Below are 27,501 nucleotides of genomic sequence, written 5' to 3' on the forward strand. Positions count from 1 at the left end.
GCACACAAGCAAACAAAGCAGCAAATAAAAAGTGGAAAACGTCAAGAAGTGGGAAAGTAAACAAAACGTTTCAAAAATTTACAGGATGGGAAAAACAAAAGAATGCAAGTAAAAATGGTAAATACAGTCAAATGCTGTCTCCTTTCAGTTAAAACTGGAGTTGAGTAGCTTTGAATACATATTCTCAGTGGTGTGTTTTCCTTCTCAGTTTACATGGCCAGAGTTGTAGTGAAAAGTGTAGTGCAAATGAGAAAATACTTTCCATTTATTGGCAAAGAAGCATGGTTTCCACCAGGCAGAAAAAAAATATCCCAACCTCATTAATTTTAACAAAATGTGGCATGTTTCACCCAACAATACTGCCTCTGTGCGCTCAAATTCAAACTTGGCCAGGGAAGCAGGGAGGACAGGTCAAAGGTTTCACATTTCAGTATCTTAATCAATACTGAAATAAATTTACCAAAAGAAGACTTGTTCAATAAAATGTAAATGGAATACAAAAAATGAAATACCTTAAATAAAATGACAGTCAAAAGTACACTTTAAAACTTATGAAAGAAAAATTCAAAAATGCTGGACTTCAGCTCTAAAGCAAAGACAAGAAAGAAATACATCAGGAAAAATGAACTAAAATATTCTTGGAAAAGAGAAAAGGAAAATAAATAAAAGAGGAACAGCATTTGTTGAGTGAAAGCACAAACTTACAGAATATCTAAGTGGTCTCAGGATGTCCTAATGTCATATTCATCCTACATACTCTCAGCACAGTCTCAAACAGACAAGTAATCAAATAATCTCTCTTCCAGAGAAACAGCAACCAGAGAATTGTTCTTCTGCTGGAATGCTGAAGGATTGCTACGAATGCTGGACTTTCATAAATCAATGATGTCTCCATTTATTCAAAGTAGAACCAAATGGTGTGTGTGTGTGTGTGTGTGTGTGTGTGTGTGTGTGTGTGTGTGTGTGGGGGGGGGGGGGGGGGAAGAAGAGAAGAGAGGAGAAATGGAAGAGGAGACATGTGATCCCCTTTGGAATCTGCTCACAGACAAACTCACATGCCCACACTGCCAATGGGCCCAGGTCAAAAAACTTACCATCAGGTTCTAACACCAAGGAGAAAGCTACTGGTGTGCTGTATGCAGAGTCAGCAGGCAAAGATTTGGGAGAGACCACACATAGCAGATGCGATGCCAGGCACAGAAAAATAACTGACTGTTTTCAGGTGAGCCACCAAGCAGAATGCTGGTAAGGATAGACTGGTGTTTGGTGAAATGAGGCTTGTGAAGCATTAAAGACCAAGTAGTTGATGGAGAAGGCCTTGCTACCGGAAGCCCATTTAAATAGGCTCATAATATTAATGAAGGGATCCAGAAAAATCCACTATAGTGGGGCAGGGAGGAGATCATGCTGAAGCTGGGAAGGGTGAGGGACTTTAAAAACTACATTTCTACTAATGGTGCAGTCTATTCAAATGTGGCATGGATTTTTCAGTCAATTGAAAGAGTTAGATGGACATCTCTTTCCTTTCCTTTAGCTTATTAAATTACTGAGTGTTGTTTAGTTGATTTTCTTTTGCTTATTAGTCTCAAAATAAAATCTTGCCATGTAATTTTTTTTTGCACTAGTAACTGGGAAATTCATAGCTTTTTAAAAAGTTAAGCTTCCATGGCAAACATTTTAATTTATTTTGCATCTAGCCAAGAGCCTTTGTTTTACATTTCACCTGAAAAAGATGACACTTTTGGTGAGTACGGAGTATCTGAGCCCAAGCCTTGAACCCACAATTTTCTTGCTTTTGCCCGAAACGTCGATTTTCCTGCTCCTCGGATGCTGCCTGACCTGTTGTGCTTTTCCAGCACCACTCTAATCTAGACTGTGATTTCCTGCAATCTGCAGTCCTTGTTTTTACCCACAATTTTCTTATCTAGAGTCAAATGTTCAACCACTGAGCCAATTAAGTACAGGAAGTCCCCAGGTTTTGAACGCCCAAATTACAGACATCCCGTACAAACCAATGTCTTGCTTCTCATTTTTAAAAATCCAACTTATCTGCAATGTTTCATCTAACGAATGGACAGACTAATTTGCCCATATCTTTTCCAACGTACACAAATTTGGCTTACGAACAGCTGGAAAAATGGATTTCGCTTGTAACCTGGGGACTTCCTCTGGTGCAGGATTTAACAAGTTTTGTGCCCTGTCTTATTTTCCCTTGTTGAACTGAAGATGCTGCTGGGACTAGGTTGGTCAGTGCTGATATTCCAGGAGACATGCAAAATTCTGAGCAGATAGCACAAGAAAGTTATGATTATGTGCTGTAGCAGAATCAGACTCTTGGATAGCTGATGGTCAAACTCCATCTTTCACTGTCAAAGTTTACATGTAGGTTTTCCACATGTGTTACTGGACAGAGATTAGAATCCAAAGTCTGAAACTTTTTTAGTTGCCATGGACACAGAATCTGCAGTGTCCCTAATGCTTCATCAGCTGAGGTTCATCAATTTACCACAGATAAGGAATTAAACTTCCAACTCCCATACACGCTCTTACCCACTGCAGTAACATAGTAATTAAGACTTATAGTCACAAATGTGATATTTATTACTGAAGCAAATTCCTCAGAGTACCATGGGGAAGTTGTCAACCCATTATGCAACTGAACTGCTGAGATCAGACGTACTGAACATGTAAAATCTGCATTGAAGTTACTTTTGTAGCTATACTAATTTTCCTTTTACTTGAAATAGAATTGATTTCAAAGTGGAAATAAATCAACCACAAAATACAAAGACATCACATATTGCAGACAAGGAAACTTTTTAAAAAGGCATTGGTCAAAACACGAGTTCTGCAAAGCACTTCCAAATTGGTATTCTAAAGTCCTCTGTTGCATGGGTAAACGGGATTTCCAGACAGCAAGAGAACAGATTCATGGAAACCTTTGCAACAACAGTGACACTGGTATCAATCATGCTAACAGTGGGTACTGCAGCGAGTTAGAATACTGTTCATCTCCACAGCAGCAGATCCAAGCTTCAAACCCCCCAGACCAAACCATCAGGTTGATAGAACATTTCCGACAAACATAACTCTCCTAAATGTAATGAGTTTGGGGAACTCTATCCAACCTCAAGAGGTTGAGAATGCCCATATCAAAACTCTGCACTGAATGACAACCTCATTCATTTGAGGGGGGGGGGGGGGGGGGGGGGGAAGAAGAAGAGGGGAATAGGAACAGTGCAATAGAATATGCAGTTTTAAAACTGGTGTCAAGGAACTGTTGAAACAGTAAAATGATATCATGAATCCAACCTGTTATTTCATTTTACTTTGAATGAGTACTCAAAGTTGATTAAGGGTATAGTTTTTGAATTACTATGCAGGAAATGCTCCAATAAAATATCTTTATAAATTGCACTATGTCCTTTTAGATGGGTCCGAAAGGCAGCAGCAAACTAGTCATATGTTTAAAGCTGATGTGAGACAGAGACACAGACAGAGACACAGACAGAGACACAGACAGAGACACAGACAGAGACACAGACAGAGACACAGACAGAGACACAGACAGAGACACAGACAGAGACACAGACAGAGACACAGACAGAGACACAGACAGAGACACAGACAGATTTAACTGAGTCTTGACACTTGCCACTGTCAACTTAGCTTATCACCACATAATCAAGTTCAGAAGAAAACACAATCTATTGACTTCAGTAGGCAAATACACACCCTTGTGACATGTTCAACGAACGTGCTTTGGCTTAGATCAGGATATCAACATTCTATCACAAATAGTCAGAGTCATACAGCACAGAAACAGGTCCTTCAGCCCATCTCATCATTGCAGACCTAGTTTGCCAAATTGAACTAGACCCATTTGCCTGCATTTGGCCCATATCTCTCTAAATCTTTCATTTTCCTATTTATCTGTCCAAATATATTTTAAATATTGTAACTGCACTTGCATCTATCACTTATGTGCATGGAACTAGTAAAGAGACCAAGAGAGACTTTTTTTGTACACCAACTCTGCGCAACTAGAGCAAAACTTCAATTATGATGCATCCAACTCTGACCATCAGTTAAAAAGCAGAGTAAACAAAATAAGATAACTGAACAAGACCAAGACAACCTTAGTGAGACAGTCATAGAGGCACAAATAACCAATTTGCTGGAGAAAGTCAGGTCTGACAGCATCTGGGGAGAGAAAGCAAATTTAACATTTCAAGTCCAGTGACCCTTCTTCAGAAACAATCTTCTGAACCTATCCTGCCACCTTCAGGGATCGGTGGACAAACATCCCAAGATCTGTGTTTCTCTGAACTTCCTAGTACCCTACTAGTCATCGAGTACTCCCTGGTTGCGCTACTATTTCCAAAATGCATCCTCTCTCACTTTTCAAGGTTAAAGTCCATTGGCCACCATGCTGACCACTATCTTTGTATCCTCCTAGAATCCAAGACCACGTTCCGCAATGTCAACCATCCAACCAATCTTCATGGCATGTGCAGACTTATCTCCCCTACATTTTCATCTACATTGCTTACATAAATCACGAATGATAGAGACCTAGCCCTGAAGTATACCACTGGACATTGACATCTAGTCACAATAACAGCCTTCTAACATAATCTCTCCTGCTGTAAAGTTAACTTTGGATCCAACTTGCCAAATAACCCTGGATCCCATGAGCTTTTGCCTTCAGTCACCTATGTGGGGCCTTATCAAAGGCCTTGCAGAAATCCATATGAACTGCATTATCCTCAACTATGTACTTGGTCACTTGCTATAAAAAAATTCTATTTGATAGACAGAACTTCCCTCTGACAAAATCTTGCCTCTCGAAACAGATTAAGTCTCTGTTCAGAATTTTTTTCCAATAGCTTACTTGTCATTGATGACAGTCTCACAGGTCTCTTCTACATTCACCTCCAACAAATTAAATAAGAACATAAGCCATAGGACTGGAAGTAAGGTCATTTGGCCCATTGAGTCCACTCTGCCATTCAATCATGGCTGATGGGCAATTCAATACCACTTACCCGCACTCTCCCAGTATCCCTTAATTCCTTGCAAGATTAAGAATTTATCAATCTCTGCCCTGAAGACATTTAACATCCAGGCCTCCACTGTGCTCCGTGGCAGTGAATTCCACAGGTCTACCATTCCCTGGCTGAAGAAATATCTCCTCATTTCAGTTTTAAATTGACCCCTTCTAATTCTAAGGATGTGCCCACGGATCCTAGATTTCCCGTGACAGAAACAAATTCCCAGTATCCACTCTTTCTAAGCCATGCATTATCTTGTAAGTTTTATTAGATCTCCCCTCAACCTTCTTAACTCTAACTAATACAATCTCAGGATCCTCAGCTGTTTATCATATGTTAGGCTTACCATTCCAGGGATCATCCATGTGAATCTCCGCTGGACGCACTTCAGTGCTAGTATGTCCTTCCTGAGGTGTGGAGCCCAAAACTGGACACAGATTCCAAATGGAACCTAACCAGAGTTTTATAAAGTCTCAGTAGCACAACGCTGCTTTTACATTTCAACCCTTGCAATAAATGACAACATGACATTTGTTTTCTTAATCCCGGTCTCAACCTGCAAGTCAACCTTTAGAGAATCTGGATTAGAACTCCCACATCCTTTGTACTTTGGCTTTATGAATTTTCTCACTGTTTAGAGAGAGAAAATTCATTCTCTCTCTAAACAGTGTATTCTTTTTTGAAGTGCAAGACCTCACATTTGCTCACACTTAATTTCATCAGCCATTTCTTGGACCACTCCCCTAAACTGTCTAAATCTTTCTGCAACCTTAGCAAGTTTTAAGATTTGTAGCTCAGGTTGAGGTTCTGGATGTGGGTTTGCTTGCTGAGCTGCAAGGCTCATTTTCAGACGTTTCAACACCATACCAGGTAACATCTTCAGTGAGCCTCTGGACGAAACAGTCCTGGTGATTTCTGCTTTCTATTTATATTTTGAGGTTTCCTTGGGTTGGTGACATCATTTCCCATGGTGACATCATTTCCTGTGGTAATGTCCTTTCCTGTTCTTTTTCTCAGGGGGTGGTAAATGGGGTCCAAGTTAATGTGTTTGTTGATAGAGTTCCGGTTGGAATGCCATGCTTCTAGGAATTCTCATGTGTGTCTCTGTTTGGCCTGTCCTCGCATGGATATGTTGTCCCAGTCGAAGTGCTGTCCTTCCTTATTTGTATGTAAGGATACTAGTGAGAGGGGGTCATGTCATTTTGTGGCTAGTTGATGTTCATGTATCCTGGTGGCTAATTTTCTGCCTGTTTGTCCAATGTAGTGTTTGTTATAGTTCTTTAACAGTATTTTGTAAATGACATTAGTTTTGCTTGTTGTCTGTATAGGGTCTTTCAAGTTCATTAGCTGCTATTTTAGTGTGTTGGTGGGTTTGTGGGCTATCATGATGCCAAGGAGTCCGAGTAGTCTGGCAGTCATTTCAGAGATGTACAAGATGCTAAGATCTGCTTTCCCAAAAGTTATCTAATCACCGTCAAAATATTACTTGCAATGGCTTGTCTTCCCATTGCGACACTATCTCTGGTAACATGGAATTCCACAGTGACATCGGAAAGAACATTCATTTTCATATGTATGTTAACAATATCCATAGTGTGAAATTATCAGACTGTTTAATCCAACAAAGGCTAAGCAGAAATCACCCCCAATTAAGTGTTGGGAAGACTGACATTATAATCTTAGGAAACAAAAACAGAAGTTGCTGGAAAAACTCAGGTCTGGCAGCATCTGTAACTTAACTTTTCAGATTCGGTGACCCTTGCTCAGAACAGTGTTCTGAGGAAGGGTCACCAAATTCGAATCGTTAACTTTGACTTCTCATCACAGATGCTACCAGACCTGCTGAGCTTTTCCAGCAACTTCTAATTTTGTTTCTGATTTACAGCATCTGCAGTTCTTTCAGTTTATAAATTATTTTTAGTTTTGGTCAGAACTCTTAAGTCACTACTAGCAGATTAACCTAGTCAATTTGCAAACTTGGGGTCATATTTAACTGAGTTTCTGACCAGAATCATACCATCACTAAACACCTATTTCCACCTCTGTAATAGTCAGCAACCATCCCTCCCAATCTCAGCTCATCTGCTGAACCCCTCCTTCATGCCTTGTTTCCTTCAGACTAGAATGGTGCTGGAAAAGCATAGCAGGTCAGGCAGCATCCGAGGAGCAGTCCACTGCACTCCTCACTGGTTTTCTATTGCCCATTGAAACCTATAGTCATCCAAAACTTTGCTGCCTATGTTAATTTGCAACAAGTTCCATTTACCTGTAACTCTGTTCAAGATTGATTGGGGTCCTGGTCAAACAATATCCTGATTTTGAAATTCTCCTCATTTTCAAATCCCTTGCTGGTTTTGCCCCTCACTACCTCTAAAGCCCTCGTACCATTAAAAGATATCTGCACTCCTCTAATTCTGGCGTTTGGAATTTCTCAATTTCAATTCTCTCACTAATGGAGATCCTAAGCTCTGAAATTCTCTCCCGAGACTGTCCAACTTACTTTTCTTCTTTAAGGCACTCTTTAAAGATCTTTCTATTCATCATTTGTACTTAATGTCATGTGATTCTGAGAATGTGCATTGGGTATAAGCAGGCAGGAAAAGACAAGCTTTATGAAACAAGAGGTTCAGCTGAGCATCACTCAGATCGGATAAGAACTTACAATTAACAATTGGATGCTGAAGGCAAGGGTAAAGCGTTGACAAGGTGGAAAAGCAGTCATTATGTAGAGCTATTTAACAATATTGGATATATGTGAGGTCAGTTTAACAAGATGTGAAGTATTCATTATGTGAAGCTAGTTATTCATTGTCTAACATCAGATGGCTTAATCTTTACTGTTGATGCTCGCTGATTGTAACGGTCACTCAATTAATATGTATGTTGCCTTATCTGGATGCTCCTCCCTGTAAAATGACTATATAGTTCACTGAGAAACTGCTGTTCCAGAAAAGACAGTGAACTCATGTCTGTGCACATGGGCGATAGTTCTCTCTCCCTCCAGGGCCCGGAATAGAGATGAAGGAGATAAAACTATACTGTCTATGAGCGGGTTTCTTTGACAGGGGGATGGGTGGGTGGGGGGTGGAAAACGGGACAATTCCACAGCAATTCAAGTAAACATGGCTTGGTTTCAGGTTATATATTTTATAATTTTAACATGAAGCGCTTTGGGGCATTCTGACAATAAAAAGGTGCTTATAAATACAACTTGTCATAGAAATATACTTGCAGGTCTCTGCCAAAACATCAAACAATTACTATGCACATTTCCCCTTCAATTGCACTGTTGGGACTCAGACAATTATTTGTAAACAAACATCTAGCAATTCTTATACTCTTGAGTAACATGTAAACAAAATCAAAACACGAGTTCTTTTATTGCAACATGTACTGTACAAAGTATTAGCTTATACCCTCTGAAAAAGTGAAATCATTTTGATACCTGATGGAAATCTTTGCCGCTACTTTTACCATCGCCACTGAAATCCACGTGCGAGAATAGACAGCGTAATAAGTGTCTGTCTGCCTCGGGCCCGTGTCGGTTCACAATCTGTAAATGACAAAATATTATTTTTAACTTCAAGTTCAGTTTTTTTTTCAGAGTATCACTACATAGGCTGTTTCAGATTCAGTACATTTGGCAATCTACAGTGGCTAGTGTCTATATTTTATTGGTTATGTGGGGATGCTTCAATGGATTGCAACTTGTAGCACTTAAATAAGAACAGGAAGAATCCTGGTCCTTGCAACTTGACAGTGGCATACTGTAACAGACTTCAATATCCCTGCATTGGGAGAATCCCATTCTTAATCCTTTATGGTGAAAGCATACAAGTGAACAGATTCAACCCGAGTCGTAATACCACCTTGGCCTGAATCTAATTAAACTAGCTTGCAAATGAACTGTTGTTGAAGACAAACCCAGCAGCATTCCATCATCAGTGACAAAAAAAAGCAGAGCATGTCAAAACCTCACTGAAAACATGTTAATGGTGTAGTGATAGTGGGTACACAATTCCTAATTAATAAACTCTATATACATCACTGAAACATGTGTTACACATTATTGGATTCACTTACATTTCAGTTCATTAATTTATCTTCCCCCTTAGCACAATGATGTTTAACACCGTTTTATAAAGCAAATTGCAATTTCAGCCAGGAACACTACTTGGAACGAAGGAGTTTCCAATGAGCAATTCCTTCAACAATAGTTATCTAAATTGACTAAACAAGGAATTCCTTCAAAAAGAACACAGATTTATTGCCACCTTCACATGTTTCTGGAAAACCAGGCCTCAATAATCAGGTTTTAAAAAGTTCTAGATCAATCACCTCACAACGTGGGAGTTCTCTCCAGGATTGAACATCCTTCGAGCCTACTCTGCCATTCAATAAGATCATGGCTGATCTGATTTACACCTCAAATGTACATTCTGAACAACCCCTACCTACTTTACTTTAAAAATATTCTGCATTCACTGCTGATACTGCTTAACCAGGAATTTGGGTCCCACAGTTTAGCTAACTGATGGAAAGATTGCACTTTACAAAATAACCACACATCATGTTTCATGCGCTCAAGATCAAAGTTGAAACATAACCTACATAAGATAATTCTATTTGGTGTGGGCTGTCCATCTGATTACCCTTATTTTATACAACATTTAGGTACAAGGTGCAAAATTTCAACATATACTGCTTGATTATCAATGATGTTTTACTGCAGTCTTCTCTAAATTGCAAATTTGAAATGTCAGATGGTTGACACTATTACGTTTGATGACAAAATCTCTTAACTTCCTTGCAACAAATCTCACTCCTCCAAACATCTCAAAATAAAAAGTACAAGAATATCTAAATGACTGTGGTGTCAGGGTTTAAAGATGCTTCAAGTACATACACAAAACATTTTCCAAATTGTCGACCTCAGTGAACAAATGAGAAACAGGCATCAGAACTCTCAAAAAGTAATATTTGCAGCATGATACCAAAAGGACCATATGAGTGCACTTTGCAATTAGTTCTCCTGTTTTCAGTTGGAAATGAGGGCAATTGGGAATTATCTGAATGATCAGGCTAAAATAAACTACAAAGCTACATCCAATGAAGATCTCTCAGAATAATTCTCAATACTGAATTTTCCCATTATGCACATTTATAACCAAATAGAGAATTGACAGGTCAACAATTCACCTTGACCATGTAAAAATACTCCATTACTTGCAGGCATTGCAGTAATGTAAGAACCATCCATTACATCTAGCCCATTATTAGCAATGCTGTCAACTCTCCATTTTATATTACAAGACCTTCCAGGAGAATGTGGCAGTGGTAATTGGCCAGGTGCTGTGTGTTCAAGTCCCACACGCAATTTTGTCTTTGACTCCAGCTGGAAAACACAATAACTAACGTAATGTGTCCTCATATTGAGGATCCCACTCTGTTATGGCCAGGGATGGGGGTGAAATGTCAGTTATAGAGTCATAGAGATGTACAGCATGGAAACAGACCCTTCAGTCCTTGCCGACCAGATATCCTAAACTAATCTAGTCCCATGTGCCAGCACTTGGCCTATCTCCCTCTAAACCCTCCCTAATCATAAACCCATCCACATACCTCTTAAATGTTGTAATTGTATCCCTCCAGCACTTCTTCTGCAGCTCATTCAATACACACACCACTATGTGAAAAGGTTGTCCCTTAGGTTCCTTTTATATCTTCCCCCTCTCCCCAAACCCATGTCCTCTAGTTCAAGATTCCCCCCCCCCCCCCCCCCCCCCCACCTAATTACCCTATCTATGCCCCTCATGATTTTAGAAACCTCTATAAAAAGGACACCCTTCAGCCTTAGACGCTCCAGGGAAAACAGCCCCAGCCCTCCAACCCTGGCAACATCCTTGTAAATATTTTCTGAACTCTTTCAAGTTTCACAACATCCTTCCAAGAGGGAAGGAGATCATTATTGCACACCAATGTCCTGTACAGCCACCACATGACCTCCTAACTCCTGTAGTCAATACTCTGACCAATAAAGGAAAGCATACCAAATGCCTTCTTCACCATCATATCCACCTGTGACTCCACTTTCAAGGAACTATGAAACTGCACTTCAAGGTCTCTTGGTTCAGCAACACTCCCCAGGACCATACCATTAAGGAGTCAGTGTAAACTGCCAGTCTCATCTATTCAGTCATTTCTCAATCTGCTGCCATAGATTTGCATTCCATTGTCACATGGAGCTCTGCCACCCCCAAAAGCCAGGTTGTATATCATTAGACCCTATTTCTCACCTATGAGTCCCTCTTGGTGACTACACCGAAAACATTTATGCCAATAGCACCCTGTTCTACTGCTCCATCACAACTCTCAACAGTACACTGTCTCTAACGTGTTGTTAACACTTGCCAACACCTGGCACTGGATAAGCAGAGAAATGTCTTTCGAAGATTGTGAATTTGAAAGTCAGTGTCTCTGCTCCCAATACAGATTCTGCTCCCTGTATTTTCGCTGTGAGGCCAAACCAGAATATTAACCTTTGTGTCGTGATTGACATGGACATCAACTTATAACATACCTACTCCATCAAAACATATTTCCACATTTGTAAAGTTTCGCTTTAAATAACTCTATCTTTCTCTCGGGGAGTGGATTAGTTATGAGGCAGAAATATAGCAAGACATTTCAGAACTAAATACAACACTGGGCTGCAAGGAGTTACACAGCAGAGAAAACGACTGAACTATTCATTAAAATTCAACATCTCAGACCAAGTTTCATGCTATCTGATAATATTTCTTTATGCGACTTGGTGCTCAGTTTTATTTTGTAACCTGATAAAGCACACAGGCTTGGAAAGGGTGGATGCTAGGAAATTGTTTCTGTTAGGCGAGGAGACTAGGACCCATGGGCACAGCCTTAGAATTAGAGGGGGTCAATTCAGAATAGAAATGCGGAGACTTTTCTTCAGCCAGAGAGTGGTGGGCCTGTGGAATTCATTGCTGCAGAGTGCAGTGGAGGCCGGGACTCTAAATGTCTTCAAGGCAGAGATTGATAAATTCTTGATGTCACAAGGAATTAAGGGCTACGGGGAGAATGCGGGAAAGTGGAGTTGAAATGCCCATCAGCCATGATTGAATGGGAGTGGACTCAATGGGCCGAATGGCCTTACTTCCACTCCTATGTCTTATGGTCTTATAAGTACAAAAGAAAATTCCTTCTAAAAGATGTGCCAAGTGTCTCATTAACCCACTTCCAAATTAAAAATGCCATGTGTTCCTCAATAAAGAGGCCAGACAACTAAGTACCTTCCCTCTTCTTATGACAATTCTCAATTACCATATTTTCTGACTCTGTTTTCAAATCAACATTCAATAACAGAGGAATCCCAAAGCAATTTCCATCTCCAAGTGAAAAGTACCAAAAGCAAAATTGTAGTTTCCCTGCCACTGCCTCAAACAAGATTGGTGAACTTAAATCTGGTAATATCATTTATGGGCTGTACAGGTCAAGGTACTCAAGGGTATTTTTTTTAAACCGAAAAACCAGAAACCAAAAGGGTCACCCCACCTTTATTTGAACAGCCAATCAAATCAACAATAATTTTGTTGTTCCTCTACAGATCTACCAGAGACAGATTAGAAAGTGTGTTCTGCTTCTCCCTGCTCTTGGGTGAAAATAAATGGAATTTTCAGTCAGCTCACCTACTTTTGAATTCAACCTTCTGTGCTCCAACCTAAAATGATTTCATTTTAAAAATTGTACCAAATGAGGTCTTTTCCAAGCTTCATATATTTGGGCTTGGGGAGAGGTTAGAATGAGATACAGTGCCCTTGACTCTGCAGGAAGAGAAGGAAGTGTGACATTTGCCTCAGCTTTGACCCCTAATTATATAGGTACAGTGATCAACTAGAAACATGACCAAATGACAAAGGTACTAGATTAATTTTGTCAAAAGCACAATTTATTTGTGTAGTTTGATTTAACTATTTATCTAAGTAGCAACATATATAGAAAGAAAGAACAAAAGACGATGGAAGCCAAATAATAAGAAATGACAAGTGATAGGACAGGAAAGCAATAAAATATACCAATACAACAACATCCCAATTATGGGATGAGAAAAAAAGCTGACGACCTACACGAGTATAACTGTGTTAAGGGTCAAAACTGATAACCAGAAAGCAAATACACTGTGGAAGTTATAGACTGCTGCAAGAAGGGTAACGCAGAATGCTGGAACATGGAAATAATTCCAATGGAGAAAAATAAATCTCAAGAAGAAAGTTAAAAATAAAGAAAGATAGATGCCAGAAAGCATCAATCCAATGAGTGTACGCAAGTGGAGAAACTTTAACTAGTGAGACTAATGATCAAACAATTGGAATTTCACATAGAAAATGCACAGCTTTCACAACCACACATTGAATAAAAAAAATGGAAAAATATCTCTACCTGACAATATGAAATGCTGTACAAAACCAAAAGCTAACATCTAAAAAGAATGCAGGAACTATTTATACATTGACAATAACATTAAAAACCCTAAACCCTTCTTCAGAGGAAATAAAGATAACTGGAATGCAGGCCAAATATGTAAGAGTTAAAGACATTTGGTTGAAAAGATGGATTTTTAAAAATTTGCAGGTGAGTAGAAAATAAAGGAGAAGCTTCAAGCAGATAATTCTCAAAAATGACCGAAGATTGTGCCTCAATAGGAAAAGGGAGGAATCACAGGTGGACAAAAGAAAAAATGCAAGACTTAAAGATTGCCAACATATTGCAAGGTAAAAAACTGGAGGTATTGGAAGAAAATAACAAGATAAAGTTATTGGGGACAAGCAGTTTGCATAATTCACTATTAAGGGTACTAGACAATTCATTTTGTGAGGTTTGAGAACATCGGGTATAAACAGGCAGGGAACGAGTTAAGTTCTGAGTTTTGTGAAACAAAAGGTTCAGCTGAGCATGACTCAGATCAGATAAGAACTTACAATTAACAATGGAGTGCTGGAGGCAAGAGTAATGGGTTAATAAGGTGGAAATGCAGTCATTATTTTAGAGCCATTTAACAATATTGGAAGCATTTAGTATGCAAGATCAGCTAACAAGGGAAAAGGTAGCCATTGTATGAATCCAGATAACAAGGTTAAGAACCTTCATTGTATCACATTAAAGGGCTTGGTGTCTGTTTTGATATTTGTTGATTGTAACGGTCACTCAATTAATATGTATGTTGCCTTATCTGGATTCTCCTCCCTGTAAACTAACTATATAGTTAATCGAGAAACTGCTGTTCCAGAGAAGACTGTGAACTCATGTCTCTGTGCACATTGGCGCTCATTCTCTCTCCCTCCAGGGCCTAGGATAAAGATAAAGGAGGTAAAACTATACTGTGTCTCTGAGCATTTTGCTTCCACTGGGGGGGGGAGAAGAGGGGTGTGCAATGATCCAACTTAAACAGAAGGACTTGCAGTCATATGTTCGTAAACCTCACTCCCAAACAGAAGTACCACAAAAGGTAGAGAACCTACAACAGCCTTAAACCCAACCAGGTGCTACTAAAATGCAAAACAGAAAAGGAAAACTGATATGAAAATAAAGTGAGTGACTTGGGTTCAGAAACAGAAAAAGAACATATGGTTTCGCAATTATGTGAGATGGCCAACAGAAATGTATCCAAGCATTTCAAAAGTTAGTGAATTAATGACAACTAGATAAGAAATAAGATCTCTTATCTTGAACTTGAGTTTTGGTTTTCCTGTGCAGGGAAATACCAGCAATCATTCTGTCAAGTCCCCTCAATTTTTTCATTGAATAAAATAATCTGCAATGAATAAACACCAAACTAACTCAACCTTGTGTCATAGGATAAGCCCTCCATCCTAGGAATCATCCTAGGAATCAACCACCCCAACACACACAAACGAAGCTGCATCAGGACACTATTCAGAAGGGCCACAACACACTGCAGTACACCAGAACTGCAAAAAGAAGAAGAGGAACACCTATACAAGGTATTCGCCAAAAACGGATACCCGCGCAACTTCATCAACAGATGCCGAAGAGAAAGACCACAGAACGAGGACATACCACAACCAAAAGGACTAGCCACACTACCATACATCAGGAGCATCTCGGAACTGACTGCCAGACTACTGCGACCCCTAGGACTCATAACGGCACACAAACCAACAGCCACGCTCAGACAACAACTCACCAGAACGAAGGACCCGATACCCAACATGAGCAAGACGAATGTAGTGTACAAAATACCATGCAAGGACTGCACTAAACACTATATAGGACAAACAGGAAGACAGCTAACAATCCGCATACATGAACATCAACTAGCCACGAAACGACACGACCAGCTATCCTTAGTAGCCACACACGCAGACAACAAGCAACATGAATTCGACTGGGACAACACACTGTCATAGGTCAAGCCAGACAGAGAACAGCCAGGGAATTCCGAGAGGCATGGCATTCATCCACAAACTCCATCAACAAACACATCGACCTGGACCCAATATACCAACCACTACAGCGGACAGCTGAAACTGACAACCGGAAGCGGCAGGGACAGATCACTATAAACACCGGAGGAAACATCAAAGAAGCGCTTCGCAGGAGGCTCCAAAGCACTGATGATGTCGCCTAGCCAGGGGACGAAACGTTTGCAACAAAAACTTCCAGCTCGGCGAACAGAACCACAACAATGAGCACCCGAGCTACAAATCTTCGCACAAACCCTAACAAATATGTTCTGAGCTGGTTTCAATGCAATGTAACACAATTTTTGTACATAGCATTCCAGGAATAGTTTCACAAAAGCCTTCTACAATTGTAACAACACTTTCCCACTTTTATACCCTCATCTCCCTTAAAATAAAGGCCAAAATCTCACTTGTCTTCCCAATTATTAGCTGTAGCCACATTTTGGACTTTTGATATTCACATTCAAATTATCCAGATGCCTCATTACAGGAGCTTTCTGCAGTCTCCCTCTATTTAAACAGTCGACTCTTCTATTCTTCCTACCAAAGTGGACAATTTCACTTGCACACATTATACTCGCACCTGCCAAATGTTTGCTCACTCAAACCTTTCTATATCCCTTTGCAGACTCTTTGTATACACAGCCTGCTGTGCTACTTCCTTTGTATCACCAGAAAATTTGGATACAATAGTCAGTCTCTTCATCCAGGTTGTTAACATGCATCATAAATAATTGAGGCCCCAATGATCCAGAAGAACCACTAGTTTACTGCACTGAAAATAAATTATATCCCAACTGTTTATTATTGGCTAGCCAATCTTCTATCCATGCTGAAACATCAGCCACAACTCTATTTTTAGACTCATGCAACCTTTTATGTGGCATCTTTTCAAAAGCTTTTTGGAAATCCAAATCCAGTATAATGACATTCCCACCCTCCCCTCCACATTACCCATCCTGCTTCCTACATGCGCAAAGTACACTAATAAATTTATCCAAATTTCAATTTCACTAGGTCATTCTCAGTCTACTTATGATTCAAAAATCCTCATTCTATCATAATGAATTCTAGCACTTCTTGATAACAGATGTTATCTAGCTATAATTTTCTGCTTCCTACCTCAAATAGTGGTGTCACATTTTTCAAACTGTAGGAACCCTCCAAATATACAAGACAATTTGCAAGGTCAGAGACAATGCTTCCACTATACCTGAGCAACTTCTTTCAAGTCATTTAAGATATACTGGAAAACTTGTTCTCTAGAACTTACTACAGTACAATTACAACGCTGGCATCTACCCAACAATGTGGAAATTGCCCAGGTATGTCCTGTACATATAAAAGCAGGACAAATCCAACCTGACCAATTTTGGCCCTATCAGTCTACGCTCAATCACTAAAGTGATGGAAGGTATCATCAACAGTATTATCAAACAGGAGTTGCTCAGCAACACCCAGTTTGGCTTCCACCAAGGCCACTCAGCTCCTGACATCTTTTAGAGCCTTGGGTTCAAACATGGACAAAAGAGTTGAATTCCAGAAGGAGAAAGTAACAGCCCTTGACATTCAACCAACTGTGGCATCAAGGAACCCTAGCAAAACTGAAATCAAATGATTATCGGGGGGCAAAATGTCTGATTGGAATTACAGCAATCCCCCCGCACCCATGGATACGTTCCAGGACCTACTGCGGAAGTCTGAAACCACAGATAGGAGTGAACCCACTCATTTAAAAGGGAAACTTACCTCCCCAGCAGCCCCTGGTCCTAGAATGTTCCATATAATATATTCGGGCCATGGTAAACTGCAAAAATTGATTCTGCAGATACAGTGGTTGCCCTGTATACCTGGGTACATAGGAAAATGGTCGATTGTTCGAGGTTAGCCATTCCAGCTCCAGGGCATCTCTGCAAGAGTTCCTCAGGGTAGTGCCCTAGATCCAAACATCTTCAGCTGCTTCAATGTGGGCAAGTCAAGATATTTGCCGACAATTGCACACTGTTCAGCATCACTCACAATTCCTCAGATACCAAAAGAGTTCATGTTCAAATGCAACAAGATCTGGACAATATCCAGGCTTAGGCGGACAAGTGGCAAGTAACATTTATGCCACACAAATGTCAAACAATCATCTAACCACCACCCCTTGACATTCAATGGGGTTACCATCACTGAAGCCTGCCCCATTATCAACATCCTTGATGTTACTATGGACCAGAAACTCAACTGGACATGCTTGATGAACACAGTGGCTACAAGAGCCAGTCAGAGGCTCGGAATACTGCGGCGAGTAAGGCACAGGTGAGGGATTTGATGGAATACTCCCTGCTTCTCTGGATGAGTACAGTTCCAACAACACAAGAAGCTCGAAACCATCAAGGACAAAGTAAGTGTGCTTGAATTGGCACCATATCCACAAAGAGTGTCCCTGCACCATTGACACTCCGTAGTACACACCACTGCAATCTACAAGATACACTGCAGAAATTCACCCAAAATCCTTAGACATCATCTTCCAAACCCATGACCGCTTGAAGGACACAGCCAGAGATACTTGGGAACACCACCTGCAAGTTCCCCTCCAAGCCACTCACCATCCTGACTTAGAAATACAATGCTGTTGCTGGGCCAAAATCCAGGAATTCCCTCTGTAATAGCAATAAACTATAGCATGTGGAGCACAGCAGTTCAAGAAGACAGCTCATCTCCAACATCTAAAGGGTGACTAGGAACAGGCCATACAGCAATGCCCTTGTGCCACAAATGAATATTAAAATAAATTAAATCAGGTTCAGCGTACCTGCCAGCTTTTAGCACCATCAGCTTTACTAGAGCTTTATGCCCTCCAGAAATCTTAATTTTAACCTCCTCCCATCACTTGATTTTCAACTATTCTTGGGATTTTATTTTTAAATGTCTTCGACCTTGATTCAAAATATTTGTCCAACATTTCTGCATTTCCCATTAATTTTCAAATCTTATCCTTTAAGTGGATAATACTTTATATAAAATACTCTTTTCCTTTTAATATACTTATAGATCTTTTACTGTTTACATCTTTCTTGGTTGTTTTCTCTCATAATCCAAACTCTCCATTTTAGTCATACTGTGTTCCCAATCTTTAGGGCTACTACTTATTTTTCTGATATTCTATGTTATTCTTTCAAATTGATTGCATCCTTAGCTTGCTTAGTCGTCAGTGGTAGCAATCACTCGCTAACAAGTATGATTGCCCGCCTAGGAAATTCCATGTCACTTGGTCAAAAATCGTCCATCCTCTTTATGATGCCTTTCTTTCTCAGTAGAATACCTATTTGCTGATAGTCACGAAATAAGTCAACTGTTTCTCATTACTTCTGTCTTATCTTTTAATCTAACGTCCCATCTCACTTTAGACAATGTTGCCTACAGTTCAAAGGGTCACCAGACTCAAAACATTAACTGATTTCTCTTCACAGACGCTGACAGACCTGCTGAGCTTTTCCAGCAACTTCGGTTTCTGTCTTCATAACTTTATTTCTTGCTAAGTTTAAGGTGAGTTTAAACCCATATTTCTCACCCTCACATTATGATCACCTGCACCTTAAAGGATCCTTTACTATGGAAGTTATTAATTAATCCTGTCTCATTCCACATTTCAGGCCTAAATTTGCCTACTCATGGGTTGGTTCCAAAATATATCAAACAATTGTCCCAAATACACTATGAACTCATCATCCAGATCATCACAGCCAATTTGATTTGTTTAATTGACAATTAAAACTGCCCATAGTTATTGCAGTACTTTTCCTATAAGCTCCCATTTCTTGATTTATATTCAGTATGGTAGCTACGGTCACAAGGCCTATCAGTGACTATTTTTCTTTGACATGTATCTCCACCCAAGCCAAAACTGCATCCCAATCTAGATCATTTCTCACCACTATACTAATACCATCATTTATTAATAAGGCAACCAAAAGGTTCTTTTGCTTTTTTCCTGGTCTTTTAAAACATCAAACAAATTTGAATATATCTCAGTCACGATCACTGCTTCTACAATGGCACTATCATACTCCCTCTGTTTGTGCTACTAATGTTGCATGTTTTTTTGAAGACTGAAGAATCTTTAATTTTAGTTCTTCCCCTATAACCTTATGTGCTGGTGCACACTCAGGTTTGCAACCCCCCCCTGCTCTTTCCAGTCTCACTCCAGTCATTACACATTTGATTGCTCGACACACTAGCATTGTCCATGCATCATAAGTTTCCAAATCTCCCCTCACATAAATCCACTCCGCTCTAAGTACCGTTCCACTACTTAGTTTAAGGCCCTCTGAAATTTAAAATAGGCATCCATAACACCACCAAAAGCAAATAAATAAAATGGACAAAAAAACAAGTACAGAATGAGCCTTCTTCTGGGATGTACTCTGAATTCCAAGGGACAGCATGAATAAATTAGACAGAAAGAACAGAAAACTGGATAGGATAAATAAACAAACTCTTTTCTCTGGGTGAGGGAATCCAGAACTAAAGGGCATAGGTTTAGGGTGAGAGGGGAAAGATTTCAAAGAGACCTAGGGGGCAACTTTTTCACGCATAGAGTGGTAAGTGTATGGAATGAGCTGCCAGAGGAAGTGGTGGAGGCTAGCACAATTGCAACATTTAAAAGACATCTGGATGGGTATATGAATAGGAAGGGTTTGGAGGGATATGGGCCTGGTGCTGGCAGGTGAGACTAGATTGGGTTGGGATAGCCAGTTGGCATGGACAGATTGGACCGAAGGGTCTGTTTCCATGTTGTATATCTCTATGACTATGATCAAAAGATGGTTCATTGCTTGCAAACTCAAGGGGCCAAAAAACATTTTAGAAGATAAATCAGATATGTTTGACAAATTGATTTAAAATAGATAAAGCAAAAACAAAAAAAAGCAAAATCTTCTCAAAGAAGAAAGTTTCTGGTAGTTATGGAATTACAAATCTTTAGTTTATTGGAGAGCTGAAGTGCAAAGAAACATGGCAACAAAAGGGTATTCAAACCATCAAGCCTGTTGCACTATTCAATTAGATCAGTGCTCATCTGTACCTCAACTCTATTTTCCTTTCTTTAATCCCCTTTCTTGATAATTTCAGTGAACACAAAAACTACAGCTTTCTTCACTCTCTACCACAAAGTCCATTCCCAGCAACCAACTCCATCTCTCTTCCTGGCCCTTGTCGGAGCTAGCAATCTTGGTGTTATGACAACAGATTTGTTTTGGATCATCTAACCACCCACCCCATTACTAATCCCACCTAATTCACCATCTCATCTTTGCTCCTTTTTCACCGTCAGCTCGTCAGATGCTATAACGCTCATCCATGGCTGTTAACACCAAACCTGACTATTTCAATGCATTCCTGAATGGTCTCCCACATTCTACCTGCTATAACATGCAGAAGCTGACAGACATCAATGGGATCTGGAGCAAGCATGTTTGTACGAACTGCTTGTAGTTCAATGAACTTTGGATACAAAGTTGAGGAGCTGGAATCCAAACTGCAGACATTGCACCTATCAAGTATGCGGCAAGTTACATGGACACTTTGCCCCAAAGGGCAGTCACATCTCATCTCCTTCCAAGAAGCTAAAATCTAAGAGTGGGGACTGCAGGAAGGATGTGGGGGTAGGAAATAGGAGTATATTAGTGGGTGGGGAAAAGTGGATACTTTCCTCTGAAATCACGAACAGGATGCCCAAAGGCTCTATTGCCTACCCATTGCTAGACTAGGCACAGCTCCGAAGGTAGATAAAAACTTGGGACTTGGAGGGGAAGGATCTAGTTGCCCTCATCCATATTAGGACTAGAAAGATTTTGAACAGTCAGGTGCTAAATTATAAAGCAGAACCTCCAAGGTAACAATCTTGCGATTACTGCCTAAGACACAGGCAAACTAGCATAGAATAAATAAAGTCAAGGAGTTAGAACAGTGACTCAAAGATGGGTGTGGGTGGAATAAGTTTTAGCTTGGGGGGTACTGGAACTAGAATTTGGGTAGAAGGGAGCTGTTCTGGTGGGGTGACTGTCACCAGAAACAAGCTGCAACCAATGCCCATGGCATATTGAATTACTAGAGCGAGAGAGTGGGTTTCAAACTAATTGTTGTTTTGGGTTGGGTGGGGGTGGTTGTTGTTGAGAAGGGAAATATAGGCTTACAAAGCAAGAGTATACAGCAGCATTACAGGGCATGTTTTTTGGATAACAATACCCAGAGTGTGATAGGAATGGACAGAGGGTAACAACTTCAAAAAGCAGCAGTAAGTCGGGTGAAAAAATGGGAATGGGCAAGAATTATAAGGCAAAATTAATGCCGCTTTATGTGAATGTGCGTAGTGTTTGAAACGAAGTGGCACTACCGATCATGGAGCCATTATAGAGATTCACCACCTTCCGAGTCAAAAACATTTGCACCTTGGTCATAAATTGCATCCCCCTTATATTACATTTATGAGAACTATCACTGTTACAGTCTGAACGCTCCCAGATGACAGCAAGTGCAGCCATGGCAATAATATCTTTCCTGAGGTAAGGATTCAAAACTACACACAGCACTTCAGGTGTGATCTAATCAAACACCTCGACAACTGAAGCAACACTTCACTATTCTTGTACTGAAATTCTCTTGCAATAAAGGCCATCATTCCATTAGCCTTCCTAACAGGTTGCTGCACCTGCATGTTAGTCTTCAGTGACTTACTGACAAGGACACTTTTACACATCAACACTTTCCAAACTCTGCACATCTGTTTCTCCCAGCAAAGTGGATGACCTCATTTTTCCATATTATGTTCCACCTACCATATTCTTGGCTAATCACTAAGCCTGTCCAAATGCTCCCAGAAATGTCTTCCACATAAAGCTAAGCAAGAATGTGTTATGATCATCCACAAAATTTGGAAATGTTACATTTTGTCCCCACATCCCATTACATTTATATATATCATGAATAGCTTGAAGCCCAAAGTACTGAACCATGCAGTAGCTGACTACTTCTAATCAGTGTGAAAATTACCTATTTATTCCTTCTGCTTTCTGGTAACCAATCTTTAATCCAACCATGTAAATTATACTACAAAGCTTTAATTTTGATAACAGTTTGAGGGACATCAAAAACCTTCTGAAAATACAGGTACACCTACAGGAGTTCACTCCCCTTTCTCAATTTTGTTAATGACATTAAAAAAACTCCATACTCGTCAAACATTATTTTCCATTCATACCCTCATGCTGGCCATGCCCAACCAGATAATTTTCATACGAGTGTCCATGTATCACATCTGTTCTGAAGGATTCTAGTAATTTCCCATTACTGATGCAAGGCTGGCAGCTGCTTTTTTGTCCCTTTCTTAAATAGTGGAGTGACATTTGCCACATTCCATGATCGTGTGGATTGGAAGGATTCCGGAGTTTTGAAAGGTGAATGTGAAAGCATCGACTATCTCTATAGTGATCTCCTTCAATACTCTGGGACATTGATCATCATATCCCAGCAACTAATCAAATTTCTTCATTGCAATCTTTTTATTAATATGCATTTTCTTCAACTCATTTTCCCTAAACACTTAGATCTTTAATTCTGGGAGATGTTTTTGTATTAGTGAAAACAGATAAAGCAATCAGTTAGCTTCTCTATTTCCCAGCACAAACTCTCCTGATTCTGCTTTTAAATGGACCCACATTTGTCTTGGCCAAAAAGGTCCTTTTTAGATAACCCATCAGAGCCTTTCTTTTGCGAGATTGCAGCACTGTTCTATTTTTCCTTTTCTTACCAGTTTCTTGGTCCTCCTTTGCAGTATTCTAAAATTTTTCTAATCTTCAGGCTTATTACCATTTCTGATTACTTTATAAAAGCTTTTTCTTTTAATCTGAATTCAACAAGCATTTTAAGACTCCTGAAGGAGGATCACAGGACCCAAAAACATTAAGTCTTTCTGTCCACAGATGCTGCCAGACCTGCAGAGTTTCTCCAGCAATTTGTTTCTATGGACAAGTCCATTGTCAGCCTTGGTTGAATGATTTTTTTAAAGCTTTTGTACCTTAAAGAGTGTATAACTGCTGTGAGCAATTACCATTCTTTAATTATTATCCATTGCCTATGTACAGTCAACTTTTTGATGTAATTTTCAAATCAAATTTGTTTTAGATTAAATATTAGAAAAGGCTTTTAACACATAGGCAGTGCTAGCAAGACCAGGTGTATTGCCAATCTCCTTGAACCAGTGTAACTTCTCAACAGATGAAGCTCTCAATATGAACGTAAGGAATGTCAGGGTTCTGATAGAGCAAAGAATTTAGAATATACGTAATATAGCTTTATGATTATAATATGGCCACATCTCTTAAGAACTTAAGGATGTGTACTCAGTTATCTAACAGTAGATCAGTCTCCCAATTTTTATTCTCCTACAAAATCTGGCAGCATCAGTGGACAGGAAGGAGAATTAATCTTTTTGTCTAGTGACACTACTTCAGAAATCTGAAAATGCTTGGTTGACTTCAAATGCAGATTATTTCTAGATACTAGAAAACTATTTTCAGCCCAGCCAATTTGTGTCTCATGCTTTCATAATGTCCCTTATTCCAGATTAACAATGTACTCATCCCTAATTACAAGATTATTAATAAAGCCCCTTTGCATTACATAATACTAGATCCAAAAGACTGTTCCCTTGTTAGCTCTTGAAATAGATCCATCCCAGACACTCCAGAAACATGCCCTCCAATCTGCTGCTCAACTAATTTGCCCAATCTATAAGCAAACGGACATCATCCACGGTTAGTGTTGCACATGCTATGCTCTCTCTCATCTCCCAATTTATAGATCATGTCCCACACCATCACTATTTGGTAGTCTATAAATAATTTCAACCAATGTTTGCATCCCCTTGTTTCTCCCTACCTAAACAGATTGCACACATTAATTGATTTGAGGTCATCATCAGTGCAACATCATTCTTTATAATCTGTCTTCAGAAACAATCCTTGAATATGCAGTTCCCAGTACTGGTCACAAGCCATGTTTCTGTAATGGCAATTGTATCCTAACCACTTAGTTATATTTTTGCCTTTATATTCCTCTAACTTGTTACAAAGGCTGTATGCATTCAGGTAGACATAATGCTCTATGCTTGGCTTTGTTTTCCAGTTTCCCTCACAGCTTTTTGACTTCCTGCCCCTGCTTAACTCCATCCTCATTTTGATTATCCCTCATGTTCCTAACCCCTACCCCCAGTTTGCAGAGGTCCCATCTTCCCAGAACTGGCCCCAGTGTCTCCTACACCAGTTGCCTAGCCACATGTTCAATTGATTGGTTCTTTTTTAAATGCTCACTCACACATGGTTAGAGGAGTTGGTTGGATGGCCAGTTTGTAAGGCAGTGATGCCAACAGCGTTATCTAGAGTTAGAGTCCTGCAACACGGAGACAAGCCCTTTCGCCCAAACTGGTCCATGCCAACCAAAATGTCCATCAACGTTAACCTCACTGCCCTTCTCTTAGCCCATAGTCTTCTGAACCTTTCCTATCCATGAATTTGTCCACAAGTCTTTTAAAATGTTGTTAACGCACCTGCCTCAACTACTTCTGCTGCCAGCTCACTCCATATGCATTACTACCCACTGGGTGAAAACAAAAGTTGCCCTTCAGATTCCCTTTTATTCTCTCCCCTCTAACCTTAAAACTAATTCCCTAGAGTTCTTGATTTCCCAAACCCTGCGAAAAAGACAGTGCATTCACTCTATCCAAGCCTCTCATGATCTTATGCGCTCCTTTAAGACTTCCCCCTCAGTCTCCTACACTCGAAAGAAACAAATCCCAGCTTGTCTATCCAATCCCTATAATTCAGACCATTCAGTCCTGGCAACATCCTTATAAATTTCTTCTGCATTCTTTCCAGTTTAATAACATCTTTCCTGTAGCAAGGTGACCAAGACTGAACACAATACACCAAGTGTGGCCTCACCAATGTCCTATATAATTGCAACATAACTTTCCTATTTCTACATTCAATGTTCTGACTGATGGAGGCCAGTGTGCCAAATGCCTCCTTCACTGCCCTGTCTACCTGTGACTCCACTTTCAGAGAACCATACACCTGAACTCCAAGGTCCCTCTGTAAACTACACTTACCAAGGCCCTATCATTCACCATGAAACTCCTGTCTTGATTTGACTTTTGAAAATGCAAGAGCTCACACTTAACTATATTAAACTCCATTTGCCATTTCTCAGCAGATTTATCCAACTGATCAATGTCCTGCTGCAATTTCAGATAACCTTCCTCAGTGTCCACGATATCATCTATTTTATGAGTCATCTGCAAATTTACTAATTTCATTCTCAGCCAAGTCATTGATATAGATGATAAACAGTAAGTGGCCCAGTACCGACCCCTGAGGCACTCCACTAGTCACAGGCCTCCAGTCTGACAAGCATCCTTCCACTATTACCCTCCGCTTCCTACCATCAAGCCAATTGTGCATCCAATTTGCCAGCTCCCCCTGGATCAGCCTACCATGTGGAATCTTATCAAAGGCCTTAATGAAATCCATACAGACTATGTCTACCGCCCTGCCCTCATCAACCTTCCTGGTCATTTCAGCAAAGTAGTCTAAGAAATTTGTGAGGCATGATCTCCCAAGCACAAAGCAATGCTGATTATTCCTAATCAAACTCTGTCTTTCCAAATGCATGTATATATTATCTCTCAATCAATTTACCAGCACAGATGTTATGTTTATTTGTCTATAATTGCCAGGCATTTCTTTGCAGTCTTTCTTGAATAAGGGAATGACATTCATTACTCTTCAGTCTTCCGGGACCTCACCCATGGCTAACAATGATGCAAAAATATCAGCTAGGGCCCTGCAATTTCCTCTCTTGCCTCTTGCAATGTCCTCGGATATATCTGGTCAGAACCAGGAGATTTATCCACTTTCATACATTCTAATATGTCCAACACCACCTCTAGTGTAAAATGGACTGTCACCAAGATATGACTACTAACCTCACCAAGTTCTCAACACAGAGGAGACATATTCATTGAGGACCTCACCCATCTCCTGTGGTTCGACACATTTTGGCCCTTGAGGGGTAATATTCTTTCTCTAGTTATTCTTTTTCCTTTAATATACTTAAAAGAATCTCTTTGGATTCACCCTAATCTTTTAAGCCAAAGTTATCTCGTGCCACCTTTGGTCATTGGTCACAAAGTGCTCCCCAACAGTCACCTTGGTCACCTGTCCTGCCCTATTTCCCAAGAGTAGATTAAGTTTTGCCCCTTCCTGAGTAGGGCCACCTTGAACACTACTTGAGGAAAACATTCCTGAATGCAGTTAAATTCCACCCCCTTGAAAACTGAGACTGTCATAGTGATAAGAGCTATGTTAGGAAAATTAAAATCCCCTACTATGACAATCCTATTGATCAAAAAAGTCTCCCCAGTCTCCCTGTATATTTATTTATCCAATTCCCATTGACTTTTTTTTGGGGGGGGGGGGGGTTCCTATATTACAATAATGTCACCATCCCCTTATTTCTTCTTAGTTCCACCCACGAGGCCGCACTTGATGAGTCTTCAGTTATTTCAACTCCGATTACTGCTGTGATACTCATCTTACTCAAAAATACCACGTTTCACTCCCTTCTTTCCACCACCTCTGTCCCACCTGAAGTACCTGTTCCCTGGCATATTGAGCTGCCAGTCCTGTCCCTTAGCCATGTTTCTGTAATGGCTATAATATCCCAGTCCCACTTACCTATCAACATCTTGAGTTCAATTCACGGACTGGCTAACATTACCACAAAGGACATTGCTTTCAACCTTTCTCCTCACGTTAGGCATGGTGACCCTCAGGTCAAACCAACACCACTCATACATATGTATGTTGCCTTATCTGGATGTTCCTCCCTGTAAAAAT

At 40.1% G+C, this 27,501-nt stretch overlaps 1 protein-coding gene across 9 annotated transcripts in view; it reads right to left on the minus strand.

Annotated features, from left to right (window-relative positions):
• Window positions 1-27,501, minus strand: part of cnot1 (CCR4-NOT transcription complex, subunit 1) — a 159,070-nt gene that overhangs the window by 117,232 nt on the left and 14,337 nt on the right. For all 9 annotated transcript variants that reach the window (XM_087996089.1, XM_087996088.1, XM_087996096.1 and 6 more), the window contains one exon: window positions 8,500-8,607. In XM_087996089.1, the coding sequence (XP_087852215.1) occupies window positions 8,500-8,607 (108 nt within the window). The remainder of the gene's footprint in view (window positions 1-8,499; window positions 8,608-27,501) is intronic.

This window comes from Chiloscyllium plagiosum, unplaced genomic scaffold, assembly GCF_037043375.1.
Source record: "Chiloscyllium plagiosum isolate Xiang-an unplaced genomic scaffold, Cpla_swu_hap1 HiC_scaffold_17, whole genome shotgun sequence".
NCBI lineage: Eukaryota > Metazoa > Chordata > Chondrichthyes > Orectolobiformes > Hemiscylliidae > Chiloscyllium > Chiloscyllium plagiosum.